The sequence below is a fragment of the Citrus clementina genome, unplaced genomic scaffold, assembly GCF_000493195.1.
Source record: "Citrus clementina cultivar Clemenules unplaced genomic scaffold, Citrus_clementina_v1.0 scaffold_4, whole genome shotgun sequence".
Classification (NCBI taxonomy): domain Eukaryota; kingdom Viridiplantae; phylum Streptophyta; class Magnoliopsida; order Sapindales; family Rutaceae; genus Citrus; species Citrus x clementina.
The window spans coordinates 7,069,644-7,084,142 of NW_006262274.1; the positions used below are offsets into that span (position 1 = coordinate 7,069,644).

At 32.1% G+C, this 14,499-nt stretch overlaps 2 protein-coding genes across 4 annotated transcripts; both read left to right on the plus strand.

Annotated features, from left to right (window-relative positions):
• The first annotated feature begins 5,477 nt into the window (after positions 1-5,477).
• LOC18044293 (SHUGOSHIN 2) lies at positions 5,478-9,041 on the plus strand. 3 transcript variants are annotated; one of them, XM_024186844.1, is made up of 12 exons: positions 5,478-5,599; positions 6,237-6,412; positions 6,519-6,556; positions 7,011-7,119; positions 7,247-7,270; positions 7,385-7,453; positions 7,553-7,594; positions 7,681-7,786; positions 7,871-7,928; positions 8,051-8,176; positions 8,292-8,354; positions 8,495-9,041. In XM_024186844.1, exons 1-12 carry the CDS (start codon positions 5,551-5,553, stop codon positions 8,799-8,801), a joined length of 1,167 nt encoding a protein of 388 aa, XP_024042612.1. In that variant the 5' UTR covers positions 5,478-5,550; the 3' UTR covers positions 8,802-9,041. The 3 variants fall into 3 exon arrangements, with proteins under 3 accessions (XP_024042612.1, XP_024042613.1, XP_024042614.1); XM_024186845.1 differs by having other exon boundaries at positions 5,478-5,590; XM_024186846.1 differs by lacking the exon at positions 8,292-8,354.
• A 3,805-nt stretch (positions 9,042-12,846) lies between these two features.
• On the plus strand, positions 12,847-14,001 carry LOC18044295. The gene is made up of 2 exons (XM_006436462.2): positions 12,847-12,929; positions 13,045-14,001. The coding sequence occupies exons 1-2, from the start codon at positions 12,879-12,881 to the stop codon at positions 13,756-13,758; spliced, it is 765 nt and encodes a 254-aa protein (XP_006436525.1). The 5' UTR covers positions 12,847-12,878; the 3' UTR covers positions 13,759-14,001.
• The last annotated feature ends 498 nt before the right edge of the window (positions 14,002-14,499 follow it).

Sequence of the window (14,499 nt, forward strand, 5' to 3'; positions counted from 1 at the left end):
TATATATATATATATATATATAATCATTAAACCCTTTTTTTTAAAAAAGAGAGAGTAAATATTGCTTAAAATAGGATAAAATTTGCATAAAAATTGAAACAATCTTCCTACGTAAAAAGGAATTTTAAATGGAAAAGGCAATTAGTTTTCATGTGCAACCTAGAGATATGTTGATACAAACCCCACTATAAAAAGTGAAAAAGTAGCTTATGATGTTGAAGTTTTGAATTATGGATTTTTGTATAAAAAGGAGTATTAATTGCTGTTTATGATACCTTAACATTTAAACTACCATGATTGTTTGTGATTTGGGCCCTAATCACATCACACACACGCAACACATATAATTTTGAATTTAGGATTTTACAATTTGGACAATTTGTGTTTTTTGTTTCTTGCTTTTATTGAGGATTTGTTTTGAACCTTCTATTCTATGTATAAAATAGAATTAAAAATCTTGTAAATAACAGTTCTCTACATGATCATGCTGAATAATTAAATACAATTTAGCTTATCCCATTTTGTGCTTGGCATGATCACCAAAATCCTCACAAATACAAGACAACTGTTTTATTTTGCTAAATTTTAGCTTCAAAGAACTAAAAACACATTCCAAAAATAATAAGGGAGTAAGCGATTAAAAAAAAAACTAAAAGTGGCAAGTAAATACACTCTACTTTTTTTTTTAAAAAAAAGAATATATCTTTTAGAACTACATACAATAGAACCTTGTTAAATTAATATTTGATAAATTAATAATCTTGATTTTTTTATATGAAAAATCTCGATTAAATAGTAGTTTTTGTCAATCCTATCTTGGGCCAATGACTAAATTAATAATTTAACAAATGTATTAGATAATAAATTTTTAAAAAAATCTTATTTTTCTATGGGACCCAATTAATACATAAATTAATAATTAATTAATTTAAATTAAATATAGATGATGTGTCTATAATTTGCTTTATTGTATTAACATAATACTTTATACATTTTACTGATCATTGATGTATTTTATGTGCTATGTTACGATAAATAAGAGAGAGATTGATGTGACATATTGTCCCTAAAAAGTCTTTTCCAATGAGTTATCATTTAATCTTGATCCAGCCAATGCAATCAAACAAAAGAATTAGCAAGTGATTAATTTACTCAATTAAAATCAAATTAGAATCGTATGATACTGCTTGACAATCATTATATTTTTTTTAATTATACCACCTCTATGCTTCATAAAAATTTCTATTATAAACATGATTTAATCTTCATAAATGAATAATTAATAATTTATTAATAAATTAATTATCATTAATTTATCGATACATTAATATTCACTAAATTTATAAATTTTTTAATGGTCCAAGAGACTATTAATTTATCGAAATTCTATTGTAATTAAAATGCTTAGTAAACACGCGTCTATTGATAGCTAACTTTTACATTTATTAACAATTAATCCAATTTCACTAGAAATTTGGTAGACGACATAGTGATTCCATTTCATAAAACTTGCGTTAAAAGTCACTGACACCATAAAACCAAATGAACTCTATGCATGAAACATGATAATGCACTTTTGGTTTCAAAGTCAATACATTATCATTGATTTTCCATTTTCTTCTTGAAATAAAATTTGAAAAATCTTTCGGTTTTGGATTTGGATATAAAGGGAACCCTCTGCTGGAATAACTTTTTTTTTTTTTTTTATCATTTTATCGATTATTGTTTCTTTATGCTTCCATTACATTGGATGTTCAGATTGAAGCTCAAAAACACAATTTTAGCACCTTTTTTTTTTTTTGGTTCTTTATCCCCTTTACCTTCAAAACGAATGAACTCACATCCCCAAAAAATTATTTTTAAGACTCTTAATTTCATCACAAATGCCTAACCTTATCAGAAAAATGCATAGAATCCAATCATCCATTAACTTTTTATACGAACAATTTTTTTTTATATTTAGCATTAAATCTTGAATATAACAGTCCTTAATTTAAGTTAAGATTATTATCTTTTCATTATGTCAAGTATTGCAAAATAACAAATCACTATACGAATTATAAAGGTAACACTTCACTCGGTAATGATTTAAAAATAACAGTTTATTGCATTTTCGTTACTTCCATTAGTTAACCCATTAGTTGACTTAGGACTCCTAAAATAAAAAAAAAATGATATAAATCAATGTCATGAGAAATTTACAATTTTGCCTCGTTCTTAATATGAAGCAACATATCATTGTCATTTAAATTTACAATAATAATTAAATGACAATATTACCCTTACAAATGATCCATTATATGATCAATTGCAAATTGACAGAAATAAAATAAACTGTTATTGTAAAAAAGTTAATATAGTGAATTATTATCTTTTAATAATTCGTGTAATAATTTGTTATTTTACAATAGTTAGCTTAGCAAAAGGATAGTAGCCTTCAAATTATACTCATCGTTTGAATCCAATTTGATCTTTTTTTTTATAAGAAGTTTAAAATTAATTAATGCTCGTCTACGTGTATTTTCTTGTCTTGGTAGGAAGAAAAGTTTGATGCATTGCCCCAAGAAAGGGAAAGGTTGTTGAAAAATTATATATAGCAGCCCATTAAAGCATCAAAATCAAAATTTTAGAGAAATTAATTATTTGCTTCGCATGCATGATTCTGACTCATAAAGTCATTTTTGACACATACTTGATACCAAATTTGGGCATGCATGAAAAAAAAAGGGAGACTCGGTCTTGATGCAAAAACATCATAGGGGGTCCATCTGCCATATAACGATTGCATTGAAAAGTTAGTAATGATATAGCTATAAATTTTTTTAGAGTAATATAAATGATACAAAATTTCATATTATTAGTGTCTTTTAATTCAAAAGTTAGTTCGAAGAGCCTGATTTTTCATCACACCTTCTATTAGTAATATAAAATAGCTTTGATAATGGGTCTTAAGTTGAAGACTTCCTTCCGCAATTACTATAAAAAGATTAATTATTCGTGAACTTAATAACTCTAATAATAGTGTCAGATGACTTTAGGTTTGTTAGGACCTCAAAAATTAACTCAAACGATGGGGTTTTTTAGCATACTTATAATTTAACTATCAGTCATTTTTATAACTCTATTGAATTAACTTTAATAATACATATTTCATTTGTTCAAATTGACATAGAAATAGTGTAAAAGTGAAGAACGAGAAAAATTAGGAGAGTTGAGAATTGAGGGGGACTTATTGTGGTTTTGATGAAGTGAAGTCGGAAAGAAAGAAAAGATTCGAAAACCAACGAGGAAAGGAAGAATTTCGATTGGATAAATGGGCCACGAGAATCAAAATTATATGAATATTGTTATCCAAGTTGTTAATAAAATGTCAAAAGACTCGTTATCTCGATGATGCCCCATTGCTTGACTTATCGACCAATGTGGATCGCACTTTGATTTTTTTTTTTTCTTGGGTATGATTTTTATTCCATGTATTCGGAAATGTTTTATTTTGGTTTCATGATTCGTACATATATATATTTTTCTATTAAAAATATAAATAATGTAAAATCTCAAAAGTTGGTCGATAATATAAAGCGAGCAACATTATTTTTATAGGTTAAAACTTTCAAGTTTTCTTACCCTTTGAACTCCATAGGTTAAAACCCTCGAGTTTCGTTTGAATTTATAAGTTAAAACCTCCCAATTCTTTTAAGTTTTCACATTTTTTCAAAGTTCAAATCCCAAAAATCCTAAATTCAAGTTTCCTTCAAGTTTTTTTTTTAATCTTTAATTTTATATCAAGTTTCAAGATTTCACTACTTGGAGCTCACTTTGCAACCTCAAGCTAGTTCACTCTTGAATTTAAGGGGATGTGTTAAAAGCAAAGCATAAAAATTAATAAATTCAATAATGCTTACATGTATTGGGTATTGCGGTTTGCGGAATCATATATTGGGGATTTACGGTAATCGTGGAGAATATGGAAATCTAATTGCTTGCTTGACAAATAAAACTACATATGTGACGTGGTTTTAGAAAGCTTTGTATTGAAAAATATATATATATATATATAAAGCAAAGGTATAGTGAAAGCAATGACAAGCCCATTACATTTATAGCCCAATGAGTTCGAGCTTTTGACACCCCTGAAATGTCTTTATAAAACCCCTCTTCCTCTAATTTATTGTCCTCTAGCATTATCTTAGATCAATAAACTTGTGTTTGGTGTGTTTATTTCAAAAACAACCGTCAATATTTGATCTTCTTATTGTTTTCCATGAATAACAAGAGACAATGAAGTGCAGATAATCGAAGATCATTAGGGGAAAAAGGAAAAAGAAAAGAAAGGCAGACTCACGAAATCTTCCCTCTTTTCCTTTAAATTACATCTGACAACAACTTATACACACACACACACATCAACGGTCAAGATTTTAAGAAATTAATAAGATAAAATGCTTAATAATAACAGTAATTAATGCACCTACTCTCTCCTTATCAGTTTCCTTATAAAACATAATTTCTCTCGCTTAAGTTTTCTCTGTAATTTCTTCTTTTGAGTTTTCTCTTATCATGGCTAAGATTTACCCATTGAATATATAACAAAAAAATTCCACAACCAAGAATGTTTTAGTCGTAAGATGTTATTACACACCAAGAACATATCCATCATCAAATCATTCACGAATTGATATTGTTATTTTATTAAATTAGTATTCTAACATTATATTTATTGTAAGTGGCTGATTACTTATAGATTTAATGATTTTTCTTCAATATTGAACAAATAAATCAAGGGGGAGAAGAGAATAAATATTTTTCATAGAAAGAGCAAATATTGTTCTTAAATTAAATAAATCCCTTGCCGCTTCTTGTGTTTGCCTATGGCTTAGTTATCACCATTTGCACCCACTGACCCACGATCTGGAGAGTAATTTTGATTTTGATTCTAAGAAGGAAAAAAAAAACAATTAATAAAGAGGAAAACAGAAGTGAAAAAATACTGGCGGAGGAGAGATAAATAAATGAGAGAGAATCAAAATCTTAATCAAGGATTTATAAAGTCCTATAATATCTTGGTCATTGATATGTATTAAATCTAATAAATATAAATTAATGTAAAAATATGTGTATTTTCAGAAGGCTGCTGATCCCTTAGGGCATTTTTGAAATCACATGGGTGTTATTAGACTTATTTTAATGGGGTATTTTCAGAAGTGGGTTTTATGACGAAATTTTAGCGGTATCAAAAGCTCAACTCCCGCTGACTTCTTAACGAACTTTGTCTACCCAGTGCCCATTTGTTTGTTTGGGTCATATTTTGATTTGTAATTTTGAAAAGCCCATCCAAGATGATGAGAGAGCCTCGTGATTAATTCAAAAACATAGGCTCGGTTTTTGGTTCGGAAAGCCGTTGTCCCGAGCCTCCTTTTAATATTACCATCTTACCCTTCATTACTTGCCCCTATTCATTTTTTTCCCTCCCTCACAGACAACGAAGAGTTTTTCGCGAGAGAAAGAGAGGGAGAAAGAGAGAGAAACGAGGGTTTCAGCTGAACCTCCTTGATGGAGGGTCTCAAAGTTCTTGGTACGGAGAATCGCATTGGTATGTCGGGTAATCTTTTTCTTCTTTACGCTTGGTTACTTCTTGATTTTAATTTAATCTTTAAAAGAAAAATTCTTCAAAAAATTGAAGTTTTACTTTTAAAAGGTTCGGTTCGGTTCTGTCGCGAAACTACGCTTTTTTTTTTTTTTTTTGTTTAAGTGGACTGTTAAAATTGGCTAATACGATAGGGTTTTTGGGCTTTCAACGTTGTAGAGGTTGTTTGCTGAGAAAATGTGGGAAAGGAGTTGAATTTTTAGTACTGAGGTTTCTAGGGTTCTGGTTTGCAAAATTGAACGAAATTTGGAGTGGTGTGGGGTGTAATGTTTGAAATTTGTTAAACTTTTTTCATTTGTTTGATGAGGAAATAGGGGAAAATGAAAGAATCTAGTATCAGTAACCTACTTATCTGAATTCAGGCGAGTTGGTTCACTAAGTTTGGGGTTTTTATTATTGCAGTTTTTATGGAAACAGAAGAAAAATTGTGCTTATATTCTTTTGAATTAAAGTTGATACATTTTGGCAGCTGAAAAAACATGATTCATAGGATTCACTTTTCTTATCTTTTTCTTGTTATATGGATATCGGGAAACTGGAAAGGGTTTGGTTTGTTGAATGACTTGATAAGAATGTGTTCTGGACTTTTTAGATGGTAAAGCCAAAGGGGAGAAAAGGGCAAAGGGATCTAAAATAGGTAGTTCTCCAAGGAAAAGGCTAGGTGATATAAGCAACATGCAACAGCTGCCAAAACCGTCGAACCAAGAAGCAAAGCCACAGCAGACCTTTTCAGTTGTAACTTCAGACTACATCGACAAGCTTCATAAGGTATACTTTTATAGGGCTTAACTTCTCTCTCTATATTATGCATGAATACGTGGATATTTTACTTTTTGCTTACTCATTGAGATATTATTCTGAATCTTTCTTACAGGAAAATATGACCCTGATGAAAGTTCTCACAGATAGAAAGTATCCTCTTTGACCTATCTTTTTTTTTTCCTGCACATTTATTTACATGTTGTGATTTGGGGCCAAGAATTCTCTCATGCCCCCTGTGGTGAATCTTTGATGGCCATCTGGGTGAGTAGGTTCTGTATCATGGGACACAAAGTGAAATTTTGAGCGTCTTGGGGTTTATGTGTCATCAGAATTCAAAGGTGTGTCTTTTTCTTGTTTGTCTGCAGTGGGAGGCTGCAGACCTTGAAGTGAAGCTTTGGTCGGGGTTTTGGGGGGTTTATTAAAAGAACTTCTGGCCTAAACATGTCATACTTTTTATTTTTATTTTTTTCACCAATGGTGAATTTCCATGTTAATTGTTTTCTCTATGTGTAAAAAATTATATGGATTTCTTATCAAATGAATGCTGTGATTTGGTTTTGTTACATATACTTTGTGCATTGTTCTCCTTCATTCTGGTTGGCAGTAAAATCATTGAGCTGAGTGGGATTGAGCTACAGAAGTTGAGAATCAATTTGCAGAAAGTGCAGCAGCAGAATTTGCTGCTTGCCCAAGCAAACAGCCAGATGTTGGCGGTACCTTTCCTTTTGCTTTCTGATTATATATTTCTCAGTTACACTTTGCTGTTTAGTAGTTATGTAAAGACCGTATGAAATGTTATGAAGTTGTTCAGGGGTTTGATATTTGATTTTGATTTTGCAGGAGCTTAATTCAGGTAAAGACAAGGTAAGCTTTGTTCACCTCCAAGTTTTGTTGTTTTATTTTTAATTTTCTATTTATTTATTTATTTTTGGTTCCTATAGTTTCCGTACATTGACATTGAACTCCTCTGAATTTCAGCTGAAGGCACTTCAGCATGAGCTTGGATGCAAAAATGCCTTGGTTAAAGCTAGAAAATTTGTTTTAGAGGTCATTTTCATAGTTATTTTCTCATTTGATTGCATATAGCTGAGGTATTTATATTAGCTTTTAGTATCGACTGACAAATTTCCTTTTTCTATTGCGCAGGGTAAAGCAATAACTGTGACATGTGCTACTTCTGAAAACCAGGTAAGAATCAAAGAAATTTATTAATCTAAACTAATCTTTCATCATGAATATGTTGTTATTTACACTTTTTCTCCTACAATTTTAAGGTACTAGCAGATAAGCAAGATGAAGCCGGCAAATTCATCGAAGAACAGGAAGTAGACAATAAAAGGAGTAATACCAGGAGGAGGGGACGGCCTTCCAAAAACAAATGTAGCTTGTTTATCAGCTGTTTTATTCTCAATTTCAGAAAATTTTTGTCATATTGAATCTTTTTCATTTGTGATCTTCATGTAGCTTTGGATTCTTCTACTGTTAAAGCAGTCCAAGCTGGAGAGAAAATTGATAACAAGAGGTTTGTTTCTGCATAAATCTACTGTAGGCAGTTTAAATTTCTAAATCCTTTTTTCATATTGAGTTTCAACATGAATAAAAACGTTAAGACAAATGAAACTTGATTCCATGTTCTTGTAACAGGCCTTGTTTAAGAAGGCGGTCTGCTAAGTTTAATTCGGAAGAGGCAGAATCAACAGAAGAGAGGCTTTGCTTAAGAAAGCAGTCTGCTAGGATTAAATCTGAAGAGGCAGAGCCAATAGATGAGAGGTGGTTTGTTTTGCAATTTGAATTTATAAGTGACACTTCCATTTTCATTTTATCTAAAAAATAATAATAATAAAACAAATGAGGTTTTCATGCTTCTCCCCTCTTCTTTTGATAGGCTTTCTTCAAGAAGGAAGTCCGCTAGTTTTCAATATGAAGAACCAGAGCAAACTGAGAAGAGGTTTATTGTCTATATTTTACTGGTCCTGTGCAATTTTGATACTTAATTGTTGTTTTGATTTTAAGATTTTTGTAGTGTGTTCAGGAAAGTAAAAAAGTTTTATTCTCTCTTAATTGTTTTATTATTTAAATTTTCGACAGGGTGGTTCGTACAAGAAGGCAATCTGCTAGGTTTAAATCTGAAGAACCGGCACCTACTGAAGATTTATTTGAGATAGATGAAGCTAAATTTCCAGCTTCTCCTCTGTGTGATGAACAAGTACATGAGAATGGTGTGACATCTTCGAATTTATCAGTGAAAACAGAGCAAGAAGAAGGAAACGGTGCTGTAAAAGATGAAACTCAAGGAACTACAAGATATTCTGGAAGGCCCTCCCGTCAAGCAGCTGTAAAGGTGCAGTCCTACAAGGAAATTCCACTTAATGCGAAGATGCGCAGAAAAGAGTGAGTTGTCTTTTATCCAATTGACCCTCCATTCTTTGAGTTGTATGGTAGAAGAAATTTGAGAAACACTAATATCTGCATGCTGCGCTTTTTGTGCCCTGCATTATTGTTGTTTTTGTACCATATGTTATAGTGACTTTAACTCGCTGTAAATCGCTAAGCTCTAGTATGTCTTCTCTGTTATAGCCATCAATGGATACAAGTAAGAAATGCAGAAAATGACCTCAGTTAGTTCGTTACTCAACTTCTTTCCACATTCTTAAAGCAAATATTAGCCTTATTTTGGGCATATAGAACAGCTTAGAGGCTTGTATGTCTTCCAATTATTAGAGTTTGAAATCCTACTAATCAATTTCTTGCTATCGATGATGTTTATGTTTTTCATTGTGAAAAAGCTGAAGATAGATACTTTACATGATCTCATTGATGCGATCGTTGACTCGGCAACAATTGTAGATTGTGTAATGAGTAATCATTAATGTGAGTGAGTCACACTAGTTAGGACATAAGCTTTGTATCTCGATTATGCATTCAAGGTGATATTGTTTCTTTGGAAGTCAAAAGACCACACCCAAATTATGCTCAACTCAATTGCGAGCTGAAAATAGTCACCTGAAACTGAAGTTAAGTACACTATAAGTTAACCTAATTGTACAGCACTTGCATTATGATAGGACAGATTGAGATGTGAGATTGCAAAATTTGAATATTCTATCACTAATAGATTTTTTGTCGAATCGTGTCCAAAAATCACATTAGATCACCACTAGTATGCATGTTCTTTTCCCCCTGAACTTTATATACAATATTAGCTGCTGGTACATTTGTAAATCTGTAATGATTCGAAGATACATAAAACCAAAAAAAAGAAAGGGGGGGGGGGGGGGGGGGGGAGGGCAAAAAAAGGTGACAAAAATGTCCAATTCAGAAAAAGAAAGGGACAAGTTGGTCCAGCACCCATCAGAATCTGGGGCGTGCACAGAAGAAAAAAGTAGTTAAGGTGACAAAAAGGAAGAGATTTTCACATCATTTGCTTACAGCTTTTTGTGCTATGAAACCGCGTCGCTGCACGAAGATAGAAGAAGGGAAAAATAAAAAAATAAAAAAATAAAAACTTAAATTTGGGTATTTGAAAATGGGGGAACCTTAGGTGCAACTGTGGCACCGTGCCACAGTTACATCTAACCGTTGGATGTCAGTGGATCCCATCAATTCAACTGCATCCAACGGTTAGATGCAACTGTGGCACGATGCTACAGTTGCACCGTAGCCTAATCCTTGAAAATGGTTGCCAATCAGACTTTTGAAAAGAATTTATGAATGCTGTTGATATTATAATTGTGAATACGATATTTTTTGGGATATCATATCTTATCGTTTAGTAAGGATTGTGAAGGTAGGGATTCGAGTTCTCATAAATTCAAAACTTTCTCAATTAAAAATTATGTATGATTGTATGGAATTTATTTATAAGTTTTTCTTTCTTGTGAAATATGAGTGGACTAAAAACATTTCTCGTCTGTGAAAGTTATTTGTTTAGACATGTACTTCACAGATTTAATATAACAATATAAGTTTCATCACATATTTAATGTAATAATATAAGTTTCAGTTAAATAAATCTGATTGAATATTTGTATAATATAGTAATATGATGTGCAATTAATATTAAAAAAATCATTAAACTATCATATTTTATTAAATTTTTATTGATTTTTAACCATGCGAGAACGTCTAAGTTGTAAGGTTCGAATACGTTAAATAAGTATATATTAATTGGACTTTGGTATGACTGTGACGTATAATGTCATAGAAGATGGAATTTTTTTTGTTTTTTTTTCCCCTAACATTCAATTTTGTAAGATACTAATCGTATGCACAATGTGTCACAATGTGATTGCACCACTCAAAAGAGAACCCCACAAACACAAAATAAAAAAAAATAAAAAATAAAAAAACTCTGTAGAAGTGAAGTGAAAAGCGAACGTGAGAGCGTGGGCCGTGGGGTGCAGTGCACGATAATTTTGATCGAGTGTGGACCCCACACGCAAATGCATGGATGTGCAAAATCTTCTAATTTGTTTTTGTTTTTTTTTTTCAAAGTTTTTTTTTTTTTTTTTTTTTGGTCAAGTGGAAAGCAAATCAAAGCAGGCCGTTAAACTTGTTTTTCGGTTTGGAATCAATGTGGTTAGAAAATCAATTAGAAAATGGTTTTTAAAGAATTAATTTGGTGTGTGTTTTTGTCCCAAAATATGGGTCCATTTAGACCCCACCACATATCTACTTTGCCCACCATTTTTGGTGGGAAAATGTTTTCTCCCGCGCGCGTTTCTCTGACTGCTTCGAAGAAAACGACTGCTTCTAAGTTTTTTATTTTGAAATCGATTCTGCTCCAACTTGTTTAACAATTCAACATATATATATAGTAATTTTCTACTCTAGAATTTTAAAGTACTGAAAAGTTCAAAAAAAATTTAAAATTATATGGTTTTAAAATATTTATAAATTAACACTTTAAAATTATATGGTTTTAAAATTTTTCCGCACTTTAAAATTTTAGATTGAAAAATTTCTCTCTTTATATATATATATATATATAAATTATGTAATACTGTTTTATTCTCTTAAAAACCTTCCTCGTCTAATCGACCTTTATTTTTTATTATTATTCAAACTTTAATGACTATTGACACAAAATATATTTACGTTACGATCATTTAAACCACATTTCAAGGACAAATATTTTTACCTGTATCATCAACACGCTGAATGCGACATAATCATTTTTGAAGATACCTAAATGATATAATGTGCATGTAATAATATAAAAGGATTCTTGGCCTTTTTGCAAATCTTACATGTCAAAAGAAAATTTCAGTAGATACTACTGAATAATTCTGTTCAATCAAAGACAATTTCCTCTTTAGTAGTCAAAAAGGAAACCTAAGCTTGTTCTCTCAACGGCACAAAAAAAGTATTATAGATAAGATAGCCATCATCATTCTTCTACCGCTACTTTTTTCTTCTTTTTTTCTTTTGAAGGTAAAAAAATAAAAAATAAAAAAGTATAGTCTAATGAAAAATTAACATTATAATATGGTGTCAATCATTTTAATTGTTAACGGCATTTCTCGGGGTCTAAATTGAGACCGTGACGAGAGATTGAAATCACAAACTCTTTTTACATTATCTTCACTAATTTTATAAGTTGAAAAGAACTAAGACTAACAAATGATTGTTAAGCTTATGATTTAGTTTATACGCATGGGGAATAAGAAAAATATTTGGAAGTGATTTTATAAATCTATGTTTAAAGGTGGGTTTCTTGTAAATCGTTAACAGTAAATTATGCAGATAAGATTGTTATGTTAATATAAGTAATACACTCGGGAACCACCCATTAATTGGGTGGTAATCAACTTTCTTTCTTTTTTTATTTGAATTAAGAAATAACATTCGGTCAACTCTAGACTCAAACATATAAGGTGGTGCTGTTTAATAAAGAGAAAAAATTTATAATTTAATATTAGAAAAAAAGTAAATTCAAGACAAGTAATGATATGTGTAAACTACAAGAATGGGATAAATGTGGATATTATCATTTCCTTACTTTTGATCTCCTTAATAAGACAGACAACAATGTCCTCAATTCAGTAACATTCTATAAAAATTTTACCTTTTACGCTCCGCACGTGCATGACACACGTGCGACATGCGGCCAGTATGTGGCAGAAAGTTTCATACTTGGGCTTCCACTTTAGCTGCTTATTTCACATTCCTAGCAGTCCTCACCACGACACACTCGTTTGTCTACATGGAAAATCTAGTAGTTTAATTTTGTGAAGCCAAAAAAGCACTTAGAATTTTTGGCTTCTACTGCTTTTGGCCTTATGTGTGTTTTGGTCCAACTTCATGTCCCATGAATGGGAAAAAAATTAAAAATAAGGGCAAAAAAGAATGACTGAAAGGAAAGTAAACAGAAAAAAAAAAAAGTGCTTCAATTTTCGCTTATAAGAAGTAGAATGATCCTCCCATAAACATCCCCACTTTCTGCTTTACTTCTCTTTGTGCTAAAAGGAAAATGGAGGAACAATGCAGCCCTCTTAGCTGGGGATACTGCTACCAAGATGAGGTATGTATGCATGTACGTATGGGGTATGGCAGAAGCAGCTTTTTTTTTTCAAGAGTGCTTTTTCTGTTTCTTCTTGTAGACGCTAATATTGTTGGCTTTTTAAATTTTATCACAGGGAAGTGAAGAGTTGAAGTATTCTTTCTTGTACACTTTGGAGCTAGAGAGTACAATTGTATCTGCAAAAGAGGAAATTGCAAAAAGAGAAGTTGAGGTGATTTGTTTGAAAGATGCGCTGAATAGGACTTTCAAAGAAAGAGACGAAGCTCAAGCAAAATGCCAAAAGTTAATGCTGGAGAATCTCTTGCTCCAACAGCAGCTTCAAAAGCAGCAGCAGCAGCCGCAAGAAGCTGCTGCCAGTACCGAAGATGAATCAAAACCGGCTGCTGACCCCAAGAAGAACTTTTCAGTCTCAATCTCCTCCTCGGCTGATTGTAATAACAAAGACATTAATGTTGCGACTTCACTCACAAGTCCAAAACCCCAACCACCACTATTACTTCAACCACAAGCAGCATTGAGTTCAGCAGCTGAGAAGCCACTGCCGGAGAAAGGCAGGCTCTTGAAAGCAGTAATGGAAGCCGGCCCGCTGCTGCAGACCCTTCTGCTGGCTGGACCTTTGCCTCAATGGCAGCACCCTCCTCCCAAGCTCGACTCCATTGAGATACCACCGGTTTCCATTTCTTCCTCGTCGCCGCGCCTCTCAAATCAGGCCTCATTCAACAGCATCAACAGTTGTTTCAGCAACAAAAGGGGCTTTGATCAGCTCAACGAGGACTCTGACCATTCTTCACCCATTTCCAAGTACCAGAAGCTTGTAGCCCTCCATTAATTAACCTAAACTTAATTAATTAGTACTCAATTAGTCCATCCTCTTCATACTGTATTAGAAATTAAATTAAGTGCTTACTACTAATCAGAATGAATTGGATGGCTTCTTATTTAGGATTAATTGAAGCTCTAGACCTAATTAACAACGTATTATGTACTACATTTTGAATCAAATGTGAAATGGGGTTGAAAATTTCTACAATGTCGTTAAATATTTCTCATTTTCAATAGTATAATTTTTTTCATACGGTCATAGTTTTGCTTTTTCTGCTTTTTCTGCTTTTGCCTTTTTCTTGTTTTTCTTTTTTTTTTTCGGTTGCATGAAAGTAGATTAATGATAAGCATATATGACCAAGATCACAAATATCTTTTTTGCTTTCCTTGGAGAGGGTTACCTACCACTCATGTTCATGTCTGCCATTGAAATCCAAGAGCTTTGATTAGATTGGATTTCACAATCATGGCTAATAATTCATTGGAGCTACCATAAAATGTTCATCATCGTAATTGGAGTTCAATTTTGGTCTTGAAATTTACTCAGAACATTTTTCAGGTTTTAATTCTTCACAGCAAGTCATTTTCAACGGTTTTGCTTTACACCACTAATGAAACAAGTCAATAGAAATTGAAAACTTTTTTTTCACAAGTGCTTTTTTGGGTAGCCAATTTCATGGCTTGCACATGCCGGTGAGCTCAAGATTCACCCATTATGGTCCCACGCGGCAAAAACCCTTTTAGGGCG